We start from the raw sequence: 23,828 nt of genomic DNA on the forward strand, positions 1-23,828 counted from the left end.
GATTATTGTTTCAGTAATTTCCTTCTGAAGCTTCGTAGTCTGAGGGAAACTTGAAACACTAATGATACAATAAAAAAAATAAGGTAAAGATGAGTTGTATTGTATTTTTATCAACAACACCCTCGTTTTCTTTATCCCGTTCTGTACTATTTCCATTTTCTGTTTTGGTGTGCAAGGAATTGAGGGAGGGAGGGAGGAAAGGGTGGGAGGAGGGAGGAAGGATGGAAGGAAAGAAAGGAAGGAAATGTATGAGAGGAAAAAAGAAAAGAAGAAAAGGAAACGAAAGGAAAGGAAAGGAGTAAAAGAATGAAGGCATCAAGGATATTAAATAGAAGGGAGGAGGAAAATAAAGAAGGAAGAAAGGATAGATGAAAGAAAGATAAATATTAAACAGGTGTGAATAAAGAAAGGGAAACTGACAAGAAAAACAAACAAACAAACAGGCAAGTGTAGAAAAGAACAGGTATGGGAAGATGCAGACGATAAGAAGGAAGAAAATACAAGGGAGAAAAGGGAAAAAGGAAGAAATATAGAGAAATATAGACATGGGAGAGAATGATAAAGGGAAAAAATACACAGTGAGACGAAGAAGCAACAAATAGATGCGTGTGTGTGTGTGTGTGTGTGTGTGTGTGTGTGTGGAGGAAAAGAAAAGGTGTGAGGCAGAAGGTTAAGAGAACAGGTGTCACAGTCTGTCCCAAGGGTGCTCTAAACTTTTCCTTGTGGTGTGTGCGTGCGTGCGTGTGTGTGTGTATGTGTGTGTGTGTGTGTGTGTGTGTGTGTGTGTGTGTGCGTGAAATATGTGTCACATATAAGGCAAGGAAAAAAATAACAATAGATAAAAAAAAATAGACAAATAAATTAAAATGTTGATAAAGATGATGATGATGAATAATGATATAATTTTAATGCTAATAATAATCTTTATACATACATTGTCGAAAAATAATGTATATATAAACAAAAATACTATTGAAACATGAAAGTCAAAAACACGCAATAATACCAAACAACAACAAAGATTAATATTATAAGAAAACAAGAAAAAAAATTAAGAAGACAGTTTGGCAACACTGAATTTCACACATCAGCTGACGGCGCGGTGGTGCCATCTGTTGCCGTCCTGTCAAGTTGCCTCCTAAATCACCTTTCAGTACTCTCCCCGCCCCTGCAGCTGACCACGCGCCACCACAATAATGGATACTCAAAAACACATACACACACACATAAACACACACACACACACACACACACAAACACACACCACATAGCTTAATCTTTCCTCCTCCCTTTCCACTCTTAAGCATATTTCTCGTGATTATCTTACTAATGTGAATATTTTGACCATTGAAATGTTGGTAAATACATAACTAAAAAAATATCTTTATTTGTGATGGGCTGTAAGAATCTCTGTAATACGCAAAACATGTAAAAAAATAATAACAATAAGTAGAAAACAATGACGCCTGATACCTTGACGTAATAGTAACAGTAGTAGCAGTAATAGTAGTAGTAGAAGCCTATTACGTCACATAATCACATAATCTAAAGCAACTTAGTATAAATAACCACTTTCACCACGAATGACAGCCAGAGGATGAAAACGCATACATCAACTTCAAGTGCAACCGCAGATTAAGACACTAAATATGTTCCTTACTCTAAGAAAAAGAAAACATTGCATACTGTATCTGTAGAATGTTAATTTGAATTCTTAGGAGTGGTGCGTAGATAGTAACCATATTTCACTGTTACAAAAAAATAAAATAAATAAAAATTAAGACCACAATCTTCAGTTCAAGCTGTGTAATGTACGAAGTTAGGAAGCTTCCTGAGACTGCAGCAGCTTAGGGCAAGAAGTTTTGTGGGGTAAAGTTTCAGAATAGCTCTTGACTCAGTGGCAACAATAAATAAGTCTGCAATGGCCCACGAAGATCGTATTCTCAGACATTTGGCGTCTTGTTTTGGCTACGGGTCGGTATTAAAATCTTCAAGAGTGTTTTTGTGACTTGTGTTAATTTTCAAGGACTGTGGGGTAAGTAACCTTAGCCTGATACTATCCAGACACTGACTCTTTATTTCTGGGTAAAATATGATGCCTTCTCAAGTCGTGACCTACACAACGAAGGGCTCAGCGGCGACATTTATAAGCTACACACTACTAACTCAGCCCACTACATAGATAACCACAAAACACACTAGTTAGCCTTAAAAAACACTTAATAGAAAACGGGATAATTCAACATAACGAGCCACACACTAGTTTAGGTAGTAATTAACCTGAACCATACTTACATAGTCTGGTGAATTAACCTGACAAACCTTAATTACCTACCTGTGCAGTTATGGCGGCGAGTGACCAGGCGGCTATGGTGGTGATGGCGGCGCTGTTGGCCGCCATCACCACCACACACGGCGGCAACCTCGGCGGCCAGGTGGGAGGCGCTGGCGGAGGCTTCGGTGGCGGTGATGGAGGAGGTGGTGGTGTTGGTGGGTCCTATGATGGCGGTGGTGGGAATTCCCTTGACTTCGGGCAGCCTTCGGGGCAAGATTTTGGCTTCACGCACGTAAGTAATCACTGCCACTTAACACTTTACTCTTTAAGTTATCTATTCATCTCTTTAAGTAAGCACTACCACTTAACACTGCTTCCCACGTAAGTAAACATTATCACTTAACACTTTAACACTTTTATCCCCACCTTAAAGTAAACACAACCACTTAACATTCTTTCCTTCACTCTCCTCTATCGTCACCAGCACTCCTACACAGGGAAGGACTGTTAATGTCCTCACGTAATTATAAAATTCAATGAGATTTGAGTACTGCATTTATATCGAGTGCAAAAATTACACACTGCAAGTACTTACACTATGAGAAACACCATGATAAAGTAGCCAATCACTACTCTCCTCTGGGCGACGATTGTGTCGAGTTGCCAATTATTACTAATAACGAAAATAAAAATACTGCTTATATTTACATGTCTTGAAAAACAATCCGGGAGTGTAAGAGTTAATACACTTTATCGTCTGCTTGCTGACTCACCGGTGCCGCCAAAACACACTTCGGCGGTTGGTCTTGCTTAAAGGAGGTTTACTCCATTATGAGTTTTTGTTCCAAATTATAGTATTATAAACTTTAATTGAGTCTTAACATTAATCTGTGGATGTTAAGTTTGTGTAAATATTTCCCGCAGCATTTATATTTTTAAAGTAATCATTGGAGTGAGATGGGATGAAAGCAAGGAACAGATGCCAGTTTGTGTTTTACTACCGAAATATCAACTACAAGATATTTTTATTGTTCATTCTTTCCTCTCTTTAATAACAGAGATATTGTACAGTTTCTCTTGTCCTTCTAAGTGTTTTCTTCCAGGCTATGCATGCCAAGCCTAGTGTAATGGTGATATGGCTTAGTATACAACCTTCGTATGAAAATGCACGATACAATCACATAAAATAATTTAGATAAACACACCGGAGCTAAAAAAAAAAAAAAAAATACGCATCCTTTACGCAGAATTATTGAGAGTTTATATGAATAGTGAAAATAAATCAGGTAGCACATTATTTTCATCACTGTTTCTCAAATACCATATTCACTTTAACTTGTCTTTACAGGGATGGTATTTTCCCCACACAAGTACTATATTTTTTCCTTCCGTAGGTGCAGAGAGTCAGTCCACCTGTGATCCCAATACCAGGTGGAGGAGGTGGAGGAACTGGTGGAGTGTACAGCGCCCCGGGAGGAGGAGGAGGAGGAGGATCGGGAGGAGTTCAGAGAGTTAGTCCTCCTGTCATTCCCATTCCAGGAGGTGGAGGTGGTGGAGGTAACTACGGAGGAGGAGGAGGAGGTGGTGGAACAGGAGGAGGAGGAGGAGGTGGTGGCTTTGGAGGAGGAGGAGGAGGTGGCTTTGGAGGAGGAGGAAGTGGAGGAGGTCACGGAGGAGGAATAGGAGGAGGAGGAGGAGGAGGGGGATCAGGAGGTGGCTTCGGTGGAGGAGGAGGAAGCGGAGGAAGTGGAGGAATAATAGGAGGCTTGTACGGAACACCAAGTGGAGGAGGAGGAGGAGGAGGAGGAGGAGGAGGAGGAGCTTGCAGACCAAATATCCAAGTTTCATTAGTGACAGCCACGCAGTTTATTCCCACCACCCTCGTGAGCACCAGGACCCGCGCTATTCCCACCACGATCTTCAGGGAGATTACCCACACTCGCATCATCCCCACCACGCTTGTCTCCAGGGACGTCATCACCTCCTTCCAGCCCCCAGTGGTGCAGACGAGAACACAGGTGAGTGAACGTGAAGCCATCCAGTAAAATTGCAAAGTTCCTTCACCTTAGTTAGACTCCTTCACTTCATTGCTCCGCCATTTTAGTTAGGGATTGATTAAGTATAAAACCGTGTGTGTGTGTGTGTTTTTTCTTTTTTTTTCATAGTCAAGGTGTTGGAAATCAGAATTACGTATTAATATGTTTTAATTTAACATTGCATTTTTCATTTATGCCTCCAACTATTTGTTCATTTGTTTGATTTCATTACTCTTAACGATTATAATTACTACTTATTTATTCATTTCATTTCATTTTGATTTATCTTTATGTTAGGAGGTTTGGAAATCGTTTGCAGCACTGAATGAATAGCTGGGCAGTGGGACAGCTATGGAGCGATGTGGGAGGTGGAAAATAATGGGTGTGGGTGCCTGTGAGTGCCAGAGGTTGTAAAAGAAAGGAATGTGGAGAGATAAAATGAAGGAGAATGAGGTAAGAGGAGTAAGAGAGGAAGGAGGAAGGAACATGAATGGGACAAAATGAGGAAAGAGGAAGAAAACGTGAGTGAGATGAGGATTAAAGGGGGAGAAGGAAAGGAGAGTGTAGGAGGAAAGAGAAAATAGGTTTCTGCAAAAGGAGAAAGGATATAAATTATATGAATAGGGAGGTGTGAAGGAGTACAGGAAGATAAGAGAAATTTAGGACGAAGGGAAGAATAAGGAATGTGTGAGAGGAGAAGAGAAAGGATGGGAATGGAAAAGAGATGTTAAAAGATTAAAAGACAGATAAATAGAAGCAGAGGAAAAGAGAGAAAGATATAAAAGAGGAAACCGAACACAACACCACCGACCCAAAAAAAAGATGAAGATAGAGAAAGAAAAAAATAATCCACGCATTCCCACCTCACACAATCTTACCTGTCCCTTCCTCCTTACCTCCCGTCACCTTCCCCTCACTTTCCCCTAACCTTTTCCATTCCCTCCTTCACATCCCGGTCTTCTACTCCATCACCATCATCTCCTCCATAACCTCCCCATCATCTTTCCCTTCTCCACCTTCCCGCCGCAGCTTCTGACGGAGACAAAATACGTAACGCGGGCCCAGATCCTCACGGACACTCAAATCCTGACGCAGACGCAGTTCCAGAGAGTGACAGAGACCTCCTTCAGCACCAGAGTCCAGCTGTCCACCACCACCCTCGTCTCTGTAATCACCAGGACAGAGCAGAACAACCAGGTGAGTGAGGGTAAATTAAGAGAGAGAATAAGGTATTTAGAGAAAGAGTAAGGTGTTTCTTTGTTTTTGTTGTTTATGTGTTGTTTTCCTTGGTCAGTCCCTCTCTTACATGGGTAGGTAGGTAGGTAGGTAGGTAGGTAGATAAGTAGATAAAGATAGAGAGTAAGAGAGATAGTTAAAATGTTATGTGCTCTTTAATTTAATGTTCTGGTATTCCTGTTTTAGCCTTCCCTTCCCTCCCTTTCCTTTTTTACCCTCCCTTTCTTTTCCTTTCCTCTCGTTTTCTACCTTTCTTTACCTTTCCTTTCTCCATCCCTCTCCCTTTTTCTCCCTTCCCTTCCTTTTCTTCTCTCTCTCTCTCTCTCCCTTTACCTCCTTCCCTATCCTTTCTTCTCTCCCTTTCCATTAATTTCTTCCTTCCTCTTCCATTATTACTTTCTATCGTTCCTGACTGTCCTTCCCTTTTACCTCCACCTCTCCCCTCCTATCCCCTCCCATTCTTTTACTTTCCTTCTCGCTCCTCCCTTTAACCATTTCCCTTTCTGCCCATTAAGTCATTATTACTCTAACTATTACCCTCCTCCCTTAACACATCTTTCTCCCTTCCTCATCCGCCATTCTCCATTTATTATCTTTTATTTCCCTCTTTTCTTCACCTTATTTGTTACGTCTTCATTATCTTTTCACCACCTCTCCTTTTTTTCTTTTTATTGGTTTCCTGTACCTTGTCCAATATTCATTCCTAATACCTTCTAGTTCTCTTTTCTTTCTCCTTTTTTCTTTCTATCTTCCTTCTTCTCATCCGTTATTCTCTTCTCTCCCTCTTCACCATCCATTCTCTGTTTTCCTTTTTTATCGCTTTTCCTCCATTCATCTCATTCCACATTCCATCTCTCTTATATTCCAGATGAAAACGTACATTCCAGACTGCATTCCAGATCCTCTCATAAACGCAATTCCACACTACATTCCAGGCCTTATCTCTTATTGCAGTCTAAAATTCCAGGTACAAATTTGATTCCAGACTACATTCCAGACCTCATCTCTTATTGCAGTCTAAAATTCCAGGTACAAATTTGATTCCAGACTACATTCCAGACCTCATCTCTTATTGCAGTCTAAAATTCCAGGTACAAACTTGATTCCAGGCCACATTCCAGACCTCATCTCTCACAAATGCAATTCCAGACCTCACCTCTCACTCTTCTCTCCCATTCCAGATACAAACGCAATTCCAGACCGTGTTCCGGACCCGCACAGAGACCCAGCAGCAGACAAGGACTGAATTCCAGCCAACCTACTTCACCCAGACCCTAACATCACACTTCCCTGTCACCGAGACGTCCATCGCCACGCAGAGGGTTTACGTCACCGTCACGCAGACCGTCACCGCCCCTGCTACGTGTGGTGGTGGTGGTGGTGGTGGTGGTGGTGGTGGTATTGGTTATGGTTATCAGTAGTTTCATTTTTTTTCTTTTTCTTTCTTTTTTTTCTTTTTTTGTGTTATGTGTATGTTTTAGGAAGAGAAAGGCTTGTGTGTGTGTGTGTGTGTGTGTGTGTGTGTGTGTGTGTGTGTTTATGTTTATTCTGTTTCTCTTTCTCTGTGTCTTTGTCTCTATGTGTGTGTGTGTGTGTGTGTGTATTTAGTTGGTGCGCTTTTGCATATTCTTTTATTTATTTTCCTTGTCTTTCTCTCTGTGTCCTGAGGTGAAGATGAAAGTACGTGAGTAAAATGAAGTGCAATTATTTTGGGAAAAGGTGTTTTCTTTTCTTTTTTTTCATTTTATTTAAGGAGTATCTGGTGAAAGTGTCATTATCAGCATCATCATCATCATCATCATCATTATCACTGTCACCATCATCTTTATCATTGTCAACAACAACAATAACAACAATAACAACAGCAAAATTACCACACACACAGAAAGATTTAGAGAGAGAGAGAGAGAGAGAGAGAGAGAGAGAGAGAGAGAGAGAGAGAGAGAGAGAGAGAGAGAGAGAGAGTACATGTTACGAAAGAAGAAAAGAATAAACCAACATGCCAGCGGAAATTACTGGTGTACCGTTGCCGGTGAGAGGGGAAAAAAAAAAAGGAAAAATTGATACATCAGAAGTGGAAATGTTAATGACGAAACACATGAAAGAAAAACACCCAATACAAAATAATGAACAAATCTTCACTATTGGCAAGTTTACGAAACTGTTTGTGTGTTTTTAGAAGGAGTATTAAAGAAAAAAAGACGAAAAGAGTTATGTTGAGCTCTTGCATCAGAGACAAAGAGAGAGAGAGAGAGAGGTGGGTGGGAGGTTAGAGAATGCAATGACCTTGAAACAATACTTAGGTAACTTTTGGCCAACTTAAAATTAGAAAAGACAAAAGTTGCAATCCTAACCACCCGAACTTTCATACTTATCCCTCCTCTCCCTCCTCTCCCTCCTCTCCCTCTCTCCCTCTCTCCCTGACTCTCTCCTTCCGTCTGTCTCTCTCCCTCTCTCCTCTCCTTCCCAGAATCCCTGCAGCCATCCCCCCAGCGGGAAGTGTCTCCTCCGCCCTTCGCTCAGGTGGTAATTACCTGTGTGTGTGTGTGTGTGTGTGTGTGTGTGTGTGTGTGTGTGTGTGTGTGTGTGTGTGTGTGTGTGTGTGTGTGTGTGTGTGTGTGTGTGTGTGTGTGTGTGAGTGAGTGTAAGTGGTTTTTTTGCTCAATATTGTTCACTGGATGTTGTCATTTTTTTTTTTTTTTTAGTATAAGGATAACTCACTCATACACACACACACACACACACACACACACACACACACACACACACCTCAAACCTCACTGGACACACAAAACAAAAATCGTTCAAAATCACTTTTATTCATCAAACAAAACGGACAAAACAACGCAAAAAAAACACAAACAACAACAAAAAAAAAACATATTCAACCCTTTCCTTAGAGAACCCAAACCAAAGAGAAAAAAAAAGAAAATGGAAGACGAGGACACGGAAGAGGAAAAAAAAGATACTGAGATTTTAAGAAGAAGAATAGGGAATCAAACCAAAAGAAGAAGAAGAAGAAGAAGAAGACCCAAACAACCCAAACGAACTAACCACCAAACGTCATCTCTTTAAGCAACCTCTTCTTTCTCGACAGGGCTTGGTATGCATGATAAAAGGGACCATAGACAGGAACACCATAAGTATTTCCTGACGAAGCACTGTAGGAGGGAGAGTAATCCTGACCACTTCCATAGGTACTAGTGGGCGCTGCATAGTCGTACCCTACACTGGTGGGCGTGGGGATAAGGAGTGGCGGGCAGGAGGGCGTGATCTGCTGGGTGACGGTGGTGGTAATGTAGGTAGGCTGGACTCGGGTGCTGTAAACTGTCTGATAAACGATTCTGGTCTGTGTCTCCGTGCGGTAGTCTGTGACGCGGGAGGTGACGAGCTGTGTGAGGGAGGAGGAAAGGTGAGTGTAATGGACGGGAAAGGGAGCGAGATGTGACGGAAGGGAAAAAGGAGAGGAAAAGATAGAGAGTGAAGAGAGGATGTGACGGAGGAGTAGAGGTGAATCAGGTAAAGGAAAATAAAGGGAGTGAGATGTGAAGGAGGGGAAAGAGAAGGAAAGGGAAGGAGGGAATGAAAGTGAGAAAAGGTGACGGAGAAATAGGAGGAAACGTGATGAAGGGAAGAAAAATGGTGGAGATGTGATGGAGGAAAGATAGAGTGGGAGGTGATAGGGAGGAGAGAGAGGAAAGGACAGGTGATGGAGGGAAGGAGCAGAAGTGAGAGGGGATGATGAAGGGAAGAGGGAATGAGAAGTAGGTGATGGAGAGAGAGGGGTGAGGAACGATTGTTATCTTTAATGGGTGCTTGATTAGTTACTTTCCTTGTGCTGTTGTTAATCATTTCATTCCATTTATTAAGGCATTTTATTCCTTAACCTTCCCATTCATTTATTTATTCATCCATTCATTCATTAATTCATCCATTCATTCGTTTGTTAATTCATTCTTGCACTCATTCACTCGTTCATTTATCTACTAATCCATTCATTCATTCACTGATTCATTCATTCATTCACTCCTTTCCTCCCCTCCTCATTCATTTACTTTCCTCTCACTCACTCACTCACTGAAAGATGCGCGGGGGACATCACTCACCTGTGTTTGAAGGCGCACCTGTGTTGAGGTAACCACCTGCTGCTGGTACCGCGTGGAGGTGCGGTACACGGTCGTGGGCACCACTGATGTCAGCGTGCTCGTCTGTCGGAAGGAAAAAATAAAAAAAAAACTTGAGCACGCTTGGAAAACTAGAAATAAACAGATAAATAGATTAATAAATATATAAAGATAAAAAGACTGATAAAAGATGAAAATATGTTGAGGGTTGATCTCTTACCTGCACAATGGCGGGCAGGGTGACGTAGGAAGTCTGCAGCGCCGTCTGTAGCTGTATCTGTGTGGTGGTGTACCGCTGCACCACTGTAGTGGGCACGGTGACCTGTTTCACACACACACACACACACACACACACACACACACACGGACAAACATTATTCATTGTTATTATTTTCACCCATTTCTCCGTTATTATTTCTTCATTATTTCATTATCATCATGAGGCAGCAGCCGCCCCTCACCCATGATATGGAGGTGGACACCACCACGTCTCTGGAGGTCACCACCAACGTCTGTGCCTCGCACGTCCCCTGGGATGATCCCTCGGGGCTGAACTCCTCCGGTAATTCGTACAGGCCTGGGGGGACGGGGAGGGAGAAGGCCGCGGTGGTCACACGTGTGGTGGGAGGGAAAGTGGAGGCAAGGACAGAAGGGAAACAGACCAGGGTGGTTGTGAAAGTAGAAAAGGAGATGAATTACTGGCAGTGGTCAGTGGTCCCCTTGGGCACACCTGCACCGCCAGCCACTCACCCGTGACGCGAGGCGCCTGGTCCTGCACCAGCACGGTGATCCTGCCCTCCGGGGAGGCGGGGGGCCCGGTGGGCAGGGGGGCGGGGGGCGCAGCCAGGGGTAGTTGGGAGATGGAGGGGATCGGCAGGCCCGGGGGAGGGGACAGGGCCTGTCTGGGGGCGCCGGTCCGCGGGTCAAGGTCAAGTTCCAGCTCATGCTCAAGGTCAAACTCAGCGTTCTGGTTAGGCAGCAGCACGGACAGCTTCTCGAGGCTCACCCTCGTCGGCGCCGCCGTCAGCAGTGCCAGCGCCGCCAGCAGGCAGCCTGGGAGGTTCCTGTGGGGAGAAATGTGTCAGATCTTCCCATCTGTTCCTAGAGATGCTGACATCTCGACCCCACATGATGGAGAGCGGGGCGAGGCGCGGCGGAGCGGGGCGAGGCGTCTCTTTCGTGTCACTGTCGGGCACGCGGGGCACGGCTGGGGCTGCCAAGGTCACCGTGACATTGGCGTGGGACGCACAGCGGGCACAGCAGCCTGCACTGGCTGTGGGGCTCACCGGCGGTCAGGCCGTCGTGTTGCAGGACTCTGACTCTGCGGCTCTATGGAAATCCCCATCCTGCTGAGAAATATGAACACTCGCGTGGTCTGCGGCGGGCAACTGACGCAGGAGCAGTCCGGGGACTCACATCGTACAGGGCGAAGCAGGAAGACGAGCAGCAGCAGGAGGAGGAGGAGGAGGAGGAGGCAGGGCTAGGTGTGTGGCTGCACTGAGTGATCCGAACTGGACGTCTGCCCCTTATACCCTTGGCTGTCCCCGTCTGACCGGCCGCCCTGGGGGTGTCCAAGGGGCCTGTTCATCCTCTTTGTCCTCTCCGGCAAGCTCCCCTCCCTCTCCCTCTCCCACTCTCTCCCTCTCTTGCTCACCTTTCCCTCTCCTTCCTCGTCCAATCTGCCTTCCACATCTGCTTCTCACCATCTCACTCTTGTTTATAGCCCTTCTCCTCCTCCTCCTCCTCCTCCTCCTCCTCCTCCTCCTCCTCTTCTTCCTCCTCCGCCTCCTGTCATTTCCGCGGTGTTGATAGCCCTCTCCCTCTCACTCCTCCAGGCGGGGACTGAACACGTGTAGTTTTCGTAATATTCTGTAAACATCTTGGTCATCGCAATCACGGGAGCGACAGGTAACAGATCGTCTCTTGCGGGTGCGATGCTTGCCTCAGGTGCCGACAGGTGACTCCTCTCCTGTCTTGCCTCGAGGGGCGCTTCTTAGAGAGTAAATTCATCGTCTATTAACTTCTTTATGGCTTGAGTGATGGAAGTGTCTCCTGGCGGGTGGATGTCTTAAAGAAGGGAGGGAGTGTCAAGGGAGGGGATGTGAAAGAAGGGGGGGCAATGAGGAATGGAGGGGGAAAGGGAGGGAAGGTATAAGGTAAGAAAAATGGGAGAGGATATGAATGGAGGGATATGAAGGGAGGAGAAATAGATGAAGGGGGGGAAATGTAGAGGAAGGCAGGAAAGACAGAGTGAGAGAGGATGGAGGAAGAAAAGATTAAATGTCTTGGAGGGAGGGAGGGAGGAAAGAAAGGAGAGAGTAGAAAGGAAGGACAGAAGGAAGGAGGAAAGATGAAGTAAAAAAGGTAAGCAGAGAAGGAAGATGATGGAGAAAAGAGAGGAAAGAAAGATGCAAGGAAAGAAAGTAGAGGGAAGGAAGATAAACGGAGGGAAAAAGGAGGGAGAGAAGATAAAGGAAAGAAGAAAGTAAGAAAATTCCTCTTATAGCCGAGAGTTCATAAGAAGAAGAAGAAGAAGAAGCAGAAGAAGAAGAAGAAGAAGAAGAAGAAGAAGAAGAAGGATCATAATAATTCAGGATACACATCAGATCCTTCACTACAGGATTCGCAGGATTCGCAGGACTATAGGACCATAAACTGACGAAAGGCAACACTTATGGCCCAGCATTCCATAATTAGCAGAGAGAGAGAGAGAGAGAGAGAGAGAGAGGAGAGAGGAGAGAGAGAGAGTGAGAGCATGACTCGTTCCTGCGCCTGAGGGAAGAAAGAGACAAAAAAAAAAGAGAGAGAAAAAAAGATGAAAGGAGAGAGAGAGGAAGGAAGGAAGAAGAGGAGGAAGACGGGACTGAAAGAGAGAGAGAGAGAGAGAGAGAGAGAGAGAGAGAGAGAAGAGACGGTAGGGAAGTGAGATAGGAGAAGGGACGTTTGTAACAGTTACCCATAAGAGAGAGAGAGAGAAAGAAAATGGAAGGGGAAAAGTACGAAAGATCGAGGGAGGGAAGAAAGATGAAGAGAATAGAGGAAGAGAAGGATAAGAGTAGGGGAGATTATAGCATCGTACCCACAATTCCCTTTGCCCTTCAGCCTCCTCGTTCCTTTATCCTGCAAAGGGCGAATAACGACGTGATAACCGGTTTGGTAAGTGACCCTCCTTTGCTAATTAATGGGACCAACACACGGGCTGTTTCGCGTTTTCTTTGACCTTTCTATCTGACCCTTTTCTATTTTATAATGTTGTGTTTTGTATGTTATTATGTTGCGGGGGATGCTTCGTATACTTTAATTTGTTTTTATTTTATTTTATTTATTCTGTTTTCTTTATATTTTTTATTGTTTTTTTTTTTTTTAGTAATTTACCTATGTGTTTGTTGGTGTTCATCGTGTTCTGTTGAAATTCATTGTGAGAACAACAACAACAACAACAACAACAACAGAAAAGAACAGTTTTAAAAAAGAAAGGAAAGAAAAAGAAGAAAGGGAAAGCGATTGAAATAGTTAAAAGTATCCCATTAAATCACTCCGTTTTCTCTCAAGGCAGGACTGGGAAAAAACAGATTCAGTCACACGTGAGGCAAGACGAAACATTACCACCACCAGCTTCCCTCCTTTCCTCCTTCAGTTCACCTTGTTCCCTGCGTTTCTCTGGAGTGACGAGCCTGGAATCCTACTCACCATCACCATTATCCTTTATCCTTGGCTGCGAGTCACGTGAGTAGGTACATATAAGAGTTTACGATGTTGTGTTTGGTGTTGTGGTCTTGCATGAGAAGTAGGGATGTTGGTATGTGTTCAGCATGGCGTGTGATGTGAATGGAAACTGTCAGGGAGTGGGTAGTGGTATTGTCCCATGGTATCGTAATGGTAATGCGCAAGGGAAGGAATTAATGGTGGTAGTTATTTGAAAGATTGTTGGTGTAATGGTAGTTGTGGGTTGAGAAGTTGTTGATATGATGGTTGTTAATGGTGAGATGTAGTTATGGTGATATGGTACTTGATCCGCTGTTCAAGGATGTGTTTTATTTTTGTACTTACTTAATGTTATTCCTCCGTTACACTTCGACGCCATTATGACCCTGTTCTTACGGCGACATAATCCAATTTACAGCTTTCCTAGTCGCACTCCATAAAATACTTTGTTTTTTTATGTAAGAGCAACCTAAAGAGAGAGAGAGAGAGAGAGAGAGAGAGAGAGAGAGAGAGAGAGAGAGAGAGAGAGAGAGAAGCAAATATAAAGTGAGACTAAAAAAAAAAACATGAAACAGGTCTAAAATTCCCTGGAGAAGCGTCTTAAATCCTTTGAACAGGTAAAACTCAATAGCAAAACTCACCTTGAGCAGCAGAGGTGAAGGGAAGGTGGTAGAGATAAAAACTATTGGTGCATTAATAAAAAGCCTTTGTAATATATTTGTGTACTAACTACCATACGCCAGGTGAGGCAATTAGCACCTCACCCACCTGGTGTATAGGACGGAACGCACACCTGTCACACACCTGTCATTGAGTGCAGGTATAGAGGCTCCATGTGATATATAAACACTGGGGGGGACAAAACTCTCACCCTCAGGAACGCCACACGATAATATCAACAACGAGAATAGCGTAACCTTAACTTACGTACATATTAACAATACTAGAAAAATATACAGTGATTAAAAAAATAGTTAAACAGAATTTTTAAGCTTATTTTAGGGATTAATTTGTGATTGTAAAGCATTCAGTCAGGAGAGAGAGAGAGAGAGAGAGAGAGAGAGAGAGAGAGAGATTCCTTTATTTTTTTTCCATCTCCATCAACCTTTATTTATTTTTTAACCTGCTGGAGAGACTGGGAACATTTTTAGAAACAATAACTAACATCTTCCTTACGGCGGGGTGTGTCTCGGGTGCTCCCTTCACTAAACTCCTTCAGGACGCCCTTCACTGTGACCTCCTACAGTGGTGAGAGGTGAAGGGATGAAGGGAAGAAGGGGGGAAGGGACGAGAGAGGGTGAAGGAGGGAGGGACGGGAGAGAGTGAAGGAGGGAAGGACGAGGGAGGTTGAAGAAATTGAAGAAAAATAGACAGGAAGGAAATATGAACGGAGTAGGAAGGAAGGGAATGATAATAAAGGAACGAAGGAATGAAGAAGAAAGGGACGAGAGAGGATGAGGAAATGAAGAGAGATAGATAGGAAGGGAACATAAAGTTAATGGTTTAGGAAGGAAGGGATGAGAATGAAGGAGCGAAGGATCTGCGTAGGATGTGGTTAGGAGGGTTTAAAAGGATGGACGTGGATGGGAGAGGATACAGGAACGCAAGAAAGGGTATAGGATGTTAGGAGGAGACTGGAGGAGGGAGGGAGGGAGGAGGGAGGGGATGAAAGAATGCCTGATGAAAAGATGACAGGAAGAAGTGGAAAGTCATCCCACAATTCCCTTTCTCTCATTAGTCGTATTCATAACTGACTGACGGACCGACTGACTGACGGACTGACTAACTGAAAGAACTAAAAAAATACATTCCTCTCTTGACTGACAGTACCATTAAAGCACTACGGTGAAGATTACTGAGAATATGAACTGACTGACTGACTAACTGACTGACTGGGAAGCTGAAACTTTTCCTTGTACACTGACATTTTGTTGACAGGCAGTTTAATGAAAGCTCTTTGGTGGATATTACAGATGAAGAACTGGACTGAAACCTCTGACTGACTGACTGAATTAATGAATGAGAGGTTGCAGCGATCAGTAGTACCCAGCCATCATTGTGGCGGTTGCCGGGAAGGACTGCGCGCCACAGTTCCCTTGCACCGTCTTCGTCTGCGTCACGTAAGAAGGAACCTGCTGCGTTTGCGTGACATACTGCGCTTGTACCCTCGTGGACGTCACAGTTTGCGTCACGTACTGAGGCTGGATGCGCGTTGATGTCACAGTTTGCGTCACGTACTGTACCTGCCCCTGCTGCGTCTGCGTCACGTACTGGGGCACTTGTTGGGTCTGCGTCACCACCTGCTGCTGCACGCGGGTCGTGGTGACGGTCTGCGTGACGACCTGAGGCTGCCCCTGCGTCACGAACTGAGTCTGGGTAACGAATTGCGTTTGGGTGACGTACTGGGGGACCTGCTGTGTCTGGGTGATGTATTGTACCTGTGTGCTGAAGCGAGTCTCCGTGCGTACCTGTGGGTGGAGGTGATTAGGAGTAATTGCAGGGAACAGGTGTGCACGAGAAACTGCGATAAATTATGCTTTACTTTCCTTTGGCGTTTTCCCTTTCTGTCTATCTGTCTGTTTGTTTTTATGTTCACTATGTGCTTTATTTTTTCTACTACTACTACTACTACTACTACTACTACTACTACTATTTCTTAACTAAACTGAACTATACTCAACTTCACTTTTCTTTATAATTTTCTCTTCCCGTCAGTCTATTTACTTTTTATTTACCGCACATAATAAATTAATTAAGTATATCAACGCCTTCCTGACTCATTTCAAAGCCAATCTTAGAAATAACAATACCAAAGAATTATTAGATGAGCATAAAAAGCTTAAACTCAGTCACAGAAAGCAAAAAACAAGAATGAACAAAAAAAAAACAAGAAAAACAGGCAAAAAAAAAAAGTACAGATTCATTGAAGAAGAAAAAAAAAAGTTAAGTGGCAGGAATTGAAATAAAAGAGAGACAGAGAAGAAAATAATGATAAAAGTAATGAAATGTAATGAAAGATAATAAAAGTGTCATCACAACACTCACCTGCGTCTGGAATTGCGTGGTGGTCTGGAACTGAGTCTGGAACTGCGTCTGGAACTGCGTCTGGAATTGCGTAGTGGTGACAGTCTGGAATTGCGTCTGGAACTGGGTCTGGAACTGGGTCTGGAACTGCGTCTGGAATTGTGTGCTGGTAACGGTCTGGAACTGTGTCTGGAATTGCGTCTGGAACTGCGTCTGGAACTGTGTGCTGGTAACTGTCTGGAACTGCGTCTGGAATTGGGTCTGGAACTGTGTACTAGTGACTGTCTGGAATTGCGTCTGGAACTGTGTCTGGAACTGCGTCTGGAATTGGGTAGAGGTGACGGTTTGGAATTGTGTTTGGAATTGTGTTTGGAATTGTGTGGTGGTCTGGAACTGGGTTTGGAACTGCGTCTGTGTCTGCGTCTGCGTCACGTACTGGAGGCGCGTGTCAGTGATGTAGGAGGTGACGGTGAAGTACCTGGCCCTTGTGACGTACTGCACGTTGTTTACCACCTGAGAGAGAGAGAGAGAGAGAGAGAGAGAGAGAGAGAGAGAGAGAGAGAGAGAGAGAGAGTTTGTCATCCATCATCCAAGAGAAACACTATAAGCAAAAACTTCCCTATTAATAAAAGGAAGTATTTTTATAATCGAAAAAAAAGTGCTGACTCATCATGACTCAGCAAAAAATAATAACAGTAATAAGAGCAATACTGTTAACTTCTTTTCCTCCTCCTCTTTCTCCTCCTTCCTCCTCCTTCCTCTTCCTCACCTCGGTCTGGGTTTGAATGACAGGGGGCGCCACGGACGTCACCACCTGCTGCTGTATCACCGTGGATGGGTAGTACTGCGTCTGCGTCACCTGCGAGTACACAGTAGTAGGCAGGGCGCGGGTACGTGTCTGAACCACCGTCGTAGGAACAAACCTAGTCGAAGTAAGCACGGACACTGAGGTCTGCGGACTACACGTGGCCACGGGATCGTTGAAGGAGTCGTCGAAGGAAGGCGTGTCGTAGAGTCCTGACGGTACCCTTGGGGCTTGAGGGAGTTCGTTCACCGCGGGAAAGAAGTTGTTGGGGCTCTGCTGTGGTCTTGATGGACCCGGTATAGGGCGGAAGGCAGGCGGGGCTGGGGCAGGTGCCGGGGCCGCGAAGTTGTTCTGATGGAAGGATGGGTGGTGTAAACGTGGTATTCTGTTGTTACTGGTGGAGTTTCAAGTTTTGTTTTCCTTGGTTAGTCTGTCTCATGTTCATTTCAATATAGAGGTTAACGTTATGTGCCGCTACAGTAACTACTAATACTCCTGTTCCCACTGCTACTACTGGTCACATGGAGATTATCAACCCTAACTAAACTCGAGGTGGTTTAAGTAAAGCTAGGTTAGGTAAGGTATACCGATGAGTGGATAGATAGGTAGAGAGACAGTTAGATAAATAGATACGTAGATAGATGGACAGATAGATAGGGAAGTAATTTAACTGAACATAACCAAACCTAACCTAACCGTGACCTAACCTAACCTAACCAACCACAAACTTAAACTGAACCAACATTACCAACACTCTCACACCACACTACAAAACACAGGAGCGAGCAAACGTTTCTCTGAGCGCGGCTAGAGAACGTTTCCAAACACTCCTCCGTCAACACCACCGCGACAGTAACACATAAACACGCGTCCTCACCTGCGGGGGCCCGTAACTCTGAGCGTGGCCCCCCAGCAGCTCCGGCATGGCCTCCCCCGCCGCCGCCGTGGCCAGGAGCAGCAGGAAGAAGCGCAAGAAGAAGGAGCAGGAAGGAAAGGAGGGGGAGGAGAAGGAGGAGGAGGAGGAGGAGGAGGAGGAGGAGGAGGAGAGGGTCATGTTGGCTTGTTTCCTTCTTAACTTGTTCACCTGAAGGAAATGAAAGGTGAAAGGTTAATTAAGTGAATTATTCTTCACGCGCACACACGCACACACACACACACACACACACACACACACACACACACACACACAGTTACGCACGTTCATTGCTTTGCATCATCATGTTTTAAAGATTTAATTCAGGGAGAGAGAGAGAGAGAGAGAGAGAGAGAGAGAGAGAGAGAGAGAGAGAGAGAGAGAGAGAGAGAGAGAGAGAGAGAGAGAGAGAGATGAATTAGAGAAACTTTCCTACACAATTGCTCACTTCAAGACTCGCTTCCGACTTCTCTGACCTCACTTCCGGGAGAGAGAGAGAGAGAGAGAGAGAGAGAGAGAGAGAGAGAGAGAGAGAGAGAGAGAGGGAGAGGTTTGGTCAGTTCACCTTCAGGTTACAGTCATGAACGCAAGTTAGCAAGGTCCCGAGAACTTGTTTAGCACACACACACACACACACACACACACACCACAAACTCATTTATCACATGCTTTCACTCTCTCTATACATATGGTTAGACCCTCTCATCTCCCCCATCCCCTCATCCCCCCCTCCCCTTCCCTTCATGTATCCCTCCTTTCCCCCCCTTCCCCATTTCCACCACCAAAACCAAAGGAAAACCCATTACTTTTCCCATTTTCCCTTACCTCCCTTTCTCTTTCCTTTCCTTCGTATCCCTAAACACCCCTAAAATCCATTCAACATTTTCTTCTCTCTAAAATACCCTTCCACGATTCCTCTCTCCCCTTATGACCTTTTCTCTCCCTTTATTACTCCCTTCCCTAAACCCTTTGTGGTCCGAAATGGGTCTAAGGGTCAAGACGTGAGGTAATTTAAGGTGAAGAAAGACTTTCACTTCATCTTCGTTGCTGGAAGGGGAAGATGATACCCCACATGTGACGTCATCTTGATTCTTGCTTGTGATTGGATGAAAGGTTTGATTAATGGTGTTTGGTGATTGGTGAAATGATTTGATGCGTACTGTAGTGCTTTTTAGAGAGAGAGAGAGAGAGAGAGAGAGAGAGAGAGAGAGAGAGAGAGAGAGTTACGTATGTTATTTATTGAGATCTGGTTTTGCGTAATATTTAAGTGGTGATGATTACAATGATGGTGATGGTGATGATGGTGGTAGTGCTGCTGATAACGGTGATGAAAGTATTACTGCTACTGGTTATTGATGGTGGTGATTAAAGGAGTAACAGTGGTGATTACTGTGATGGTGATGGTGATGATGGTGATGATGATGCTCCCACGCTATTCCTTCATCACTATTACGTAAGAATAGAAGTTGATTTTAAGATAAGATGATGATGATGATGATGATGATAATGATGATGATGATGCACTTCTTCTTCTTCTTCACTATTACGTAAGAAATTAGAAAGATAATAAATTTGTAAGATAAGAAGTTAAGTTAGTAAGATAAGGACTCTCTCTCTCTCTCTCTCTCTCTCTCTCTCTCTCTCTCTCTCTCTCTCTCTCTCTCTCTCTCTCTCTCTCTCTCTCTCTCTCTCTCTCCACGTCGCGCTTAGAAAGTCGCGTTAACACAAATTAGTGCATGCTGCAGAGAAACTTTGAACGCACGACACACGCTAATTCACGCATCACACGCCCACTGCCTCCTCTGCGCCCCTCCTACTCATCCCTTGCTCACTTGTTACCTGTTACTCACCTGTTAATCACCTGTTATTCATTTTTTACTCACCCCTAATTCACCTGTTACCTGGCACTCATCTGTTACCTGTTACTCACTTGCTACCTGTTTCTCACTTCTTACCCCTTGCTTGCCTCTCACCTCTTACTCACCTGTTACCTGTTGCTTGGTTCATTTATTAGTATCTATTTCGTATTCATATGAGTAAGTTTGTTCATTATGTTAGTTTATCAGTTATTTGCCCTTTCAATATTCATATGTTTATATACAACATATTTATTCTTTTCTTCATAATTTGTTTTGTTCATTTATTACTGAATTGCCTTGTTCATTCACTAATTAGATGTTCATGTGTATTTTTTTTTTTCGTTATTTTTATCGTTCATTCATTTCATTCATCTGTAAATTTTCTGTCCCTTCATTCATTCATTTTATTTAGTATTTATGTATGAATCATATGCACGTTTCACTTTAGTTAATTATTCATCTGCTATTCACCAACTCTTCTCCCTCTTTTTTCAGACAGGTGTGTTCATCCAGCTCATTCATAAAGTCTACAGCATCCTCAAGCAGGTAAGTACCCTCACCTGCTAATCATCTCACCTGTCTGTCATTACCACTGTTAGAGTCATACCTGTAACATCATTTTCCGGTATTTTTCTCTTACTTTTAACGGAAGAGCAATATATAAAAAGGTAGATAGATAAAGAATAGATAACATAGATAGATATTAAGGTAAGGAGTTTTCTTTCACTTTCTCCTATTCCCTTTGGTACTTTTTTTTCGTATTCTTAATGAAAGAGAAACAGAGAAAAGATAGATTGATAAAAGAGAGATAGATAACAAGATAAACGACCCTCTTTCCTTATTCTCTATTTCTCTTCTTTTTTTTTTTTCGTCATATTCTTCCCCTTTCTCTCTTCCCTTCTGTTTATCTTAGCATCGTCCCATCTCTAGCTCCCCACCCCTACCCAGCCTCCACCCTGCCATGCCATACCCATATTAATCTTCCCTTCACGCCCTCTACATTGCCACCAGCGCCCCCTGCCTCCCTCCATGCCCTGCCATCACGAGAAGGGCGCTGCTCCCACTCGTTCTAAGGGCGTGGCCTCTTCACTTTCCTTGCCACATCACGCTAAGAGAGAGAGAGAGAGAGAGAGAGAGAGGGGGGGGAAGAATCTTATTTGTTTATATATTTTCACCCTCTTCATCTCTCGTATTCCTCTTTTTACCCGCTATTATTCATTTATTCCTCTTTTTTTTCACTTTCCTTGCCCCTCTTTCTTACTTTTCTCTCCCCTCCTCTCCTCTCTTCTTCTCTTCCTCCCTCTCGTTCCTCTCACTTTCCTTCCTCTCTTACTATTCCCCCTCTCTTTTCCTCCCTTCCTCTCTTCTTCCTCCCCCCCTCTTTTCCTCTTCCCCCTCTTCATTAGCACACACAGCGACAAAGACAATTTTTTTTCCTTCACCTTTTTTTTTTCATTCTCTTCCTTCCTCCCAACCATTAGAGTATTTGCTGTTCACACCAAACGCACTTCTTTCTTGACTCAGCGCCGCGACACGCACTCTGGCACACTCACAGACGGCCTTTCAACGCACTTTCAACACACTCTCACGCCCATGAACGCAACGAGACATCCTAAGACTATTGCACTTATTCTTAAACTCATTCTACCGCACACTGACACACTCATCAACGGACTTAAACGCAGCGTGATGGTTATAAACACAATTGAACGTAACTGAACGCACTCTTAGACATTATTAAGCTTACGAATCCACATAAACGTAACTTGATACTTAAAAACACACTCTTATTCATACTTATGTCTACGAACGCACTCTAATACACCGTAATAAACGAATGGAATGGATTGTCAGAGTATTCAACGCACCTTTAATACATTCCCACACTTACGAGTACGAATGCACCTTAATGTATTTTAACGCACCCTAACATACTCACGAACATACTCTTTGGCACCCTTAGGCACTCACGTATTGTAACGCACCGTAACACACCAACAGTTAATGCACTGTAATACACTCTCACGCACTTTAACACACACACACACACACACACACACACATACACACACACACATTTAGAATTTAACTTTTCTTTTCTTTTTCCCTCTCCGTGGTAAAGAGTAATAATCAGGTTCATTTTAATTACCGGCTTGCAATTACTGATCAATTACCTCACAGATTATCAATTAGTGTGTCAATTATGAACTCGTCGGCTGCTAATGACGCGATGACATAATATGAGTCGTCTGGTATTAATTAGTTGAGCAAAAATAAAACTGCGAACACTGAAAGGCTTTTAAATACTCGTTCAATCATTATGTTGTCAAGAGTTTTCAGAATTATGGGCTAAAATTTTTGCCAGGCTGTTTCAATATTGACACTAATCTATTTTTACATTATAATAGTTTGTTTTAACATTATCCTACACTATTTCTATCCTTTTAATGCTATTTAATCTTTTCTAATCACAAACACTATGAAATATACTTTTTTTTTTGTTTTATAGCCATCTTTGAAGATTATACTACTTAGAAATTGCAAAATCTATTCTTTTGTTCAATTTTCTTTCTTGTAGGTCCTTGTTAACATTTTGCATGGTGATTTCAATGCAATAAACTGCTACACATCGCAAGGAGAGTGTTAATGTCAGTCTCTCTTAACACTGTACCGGATTATTCTACACTAACATGATACCAGACTGTTAACATTATACCTGTCCATTTCAACTTTATATCAGACTCATTTAAGTGCGGTAAACTTACACCTGAATATTTGAACACACCAGAGTAAGAAACCACATTATACCTGACTATTTTACCATGATACCAAACTCTCTTAACACTGCATAGTAAACTTGTACTGACTCTTTGGACACGCTTGAGTACAAAGCCACATTAATAATCCAAATTATAATAACACGCTTTCAACACGTTTTCGAACTTTCACAGTAAACGGGAACTTAAGTAAAACATTAATTTATCGCATTCACATTAGTCACCACCACCACCACCACCACCACCACCACACGGGAGCTCACCTCGAGGAGCTTACGGTGTTGATGTCAGTACGAGAGTGATGTCAAATGTGCTTCGAAGTCCCGCTTATATATGTACCTTCACTCTTCCCACCTCCTCCACCTCCTCCTCCTCCTCCTCCTCCTCCTCCCACACGCCTCAACTTTCAAAACGTTTCGGACTTTCTCATAATCCTCCGTGCAAATAGATACATTGAAGCGCTAACCTCTATATTATTCCATTCATATCTTTGTTTTTTATTCGTACATTCCAGGCAAGTAATTTTATAAAGGACGTGAGGTTTGGGAGAAAGGGTTATAGATGCAAAGTTTCCTGTTCCGTTCGTCTTTTGTTTTTTGGTGTTAAAGTGAATTTCGTGAGACGTGAGTGATGAATATTGTAGATTATTTTAAAAGAGCTGGTCCTTTCTCTTAGCATCTTTGGGATATGCCCTGAGGAGAGAGAGAGAGAGAGAGAGAGAGAGAGTAATTTTGTAGCCAGTTCGTCGGTCAGTCAGTCAGTCAGTTAGTCAATCAGTCAGATGGTTATTTTTCCAGTCAGTCAGTCATTTAGTCAGTTAGGTAGTCAGTCAGTCAGTCAGTCATTTAGTCAGTTAGTCAGTCAGTCAGTCCATCAATCAGTTAGCCAATCATTCACAACCATTCACTCAGTTAGCCAGTCAGACACTAATTCAGTCAACCAGTGATCACCTCTCTTCCTCTCTTTATGCCCTTGTCCTATCCAAACAAATGAAGACGAGAGAAGGAAAGGGAGAGAAAAGTGAAATTGGTTGAGGAAATCCTGGCCAGGTGAGAGGTGAGAGTAGCCAGGTAA

At 43.5% G+C, this 23,828-nt stretch overlaps 3 protein-coding genes across 3 annotated transcripts in view; 1 reads left to right on the forward strand and 2 right to left on the reverse strand.

Moving 5' to 3' along the window:
* The window catches only part of LOC135089492 (keratin, type II cytoskeletal 1-like), a 9,633-nt gene extending 2,379 nt beyond the window's left edge, over positions 1-7,254 (forward strand). Inside the window, exons 2-5 of the mRNA XM_063985069.1 lie at positions 2,344-2,567; positions 3,670-4,293; positions 5,341-5,508; positions 6,729-7,254. Of these exons, the coding sequence (XP_063841139.1) occupies positions 2,346-2,567; positions 3,670-4,293; positions 5,341-5,508; positions 6,729-6,968 (1,254 nt within the window). The 5' untranslated portion in view covers positions 2,344-2,345 and the 3' untranslated portion in view covers positions 6,969-7,254. The remainder of the gene's footprint in view (positions 1-2,343; positions 2,568-3,669; positions 4,294-5,340; positions 5,509-6,728) is intronic.
* A 1,096-nt stretch (positions 7,255-8,350) lies between these two features.
* Positions 8,351-11,218, reverse strand: LOC135089493 (mucin-2-like). The gene is made up of 6 exons (XM_063985070.1): positions 11,088-11,218; positions 10,422-10,735; positions 10,133-10,248; positions 9,892-9,993; positions 9,654-9,755; positions 8,351-8,938 (listed from the first exon to the last, which is right to left on the reverse strand). Coding segments are annotated over exons 1-6 (978 nt in total). The 5' UTR covers positions 11,090-11,218; the 3' UTR covers positions 8,351-8,596.
* Positions 11,219-14,067: 2,849 nt separating this feature from the next.
* LOC135089730 (uncharacterized) lies at positions 14,068-18,285 on the reverse strand. The gene is made up of 4 exons (XM_063985709.1): positions 18,083-18,285; positions 17,170-17,556; positions 16,422-16,913; positions 14,068-15,844 (listed from the first exon to the last, which is right to left on the reverse strand). The coding sequence occupies exons 1-4, from the start codon at positions 18,257-18,259 to the stop codon at positions 15,413-15,415; spliced, it is 1,488 nt and encodes a 495-aa protein (XP_063841779.1). The 5' UTR covers positions 18,260-18,285; the 3' UTR covers positions 14,068-15,412.
* Positions 18,286-23,828: the final 5,543 nt, after the last annotated feature.

The sequence above is a fragment of the Scylla paramamosain genome, chromosome 33, assembly GCF_035594125.1.
Source record: "Scylla paramamosain isolate STU-SP2022 chromosome 33, ASM3559412v1, whole genome shotgun sequence".
Lineage (NCBI taxonomy): Eukaryota > Metazoa > Arthropoda > Malacostraca > Decapoda > Portunidae > Scylla > Scylla paramamosain.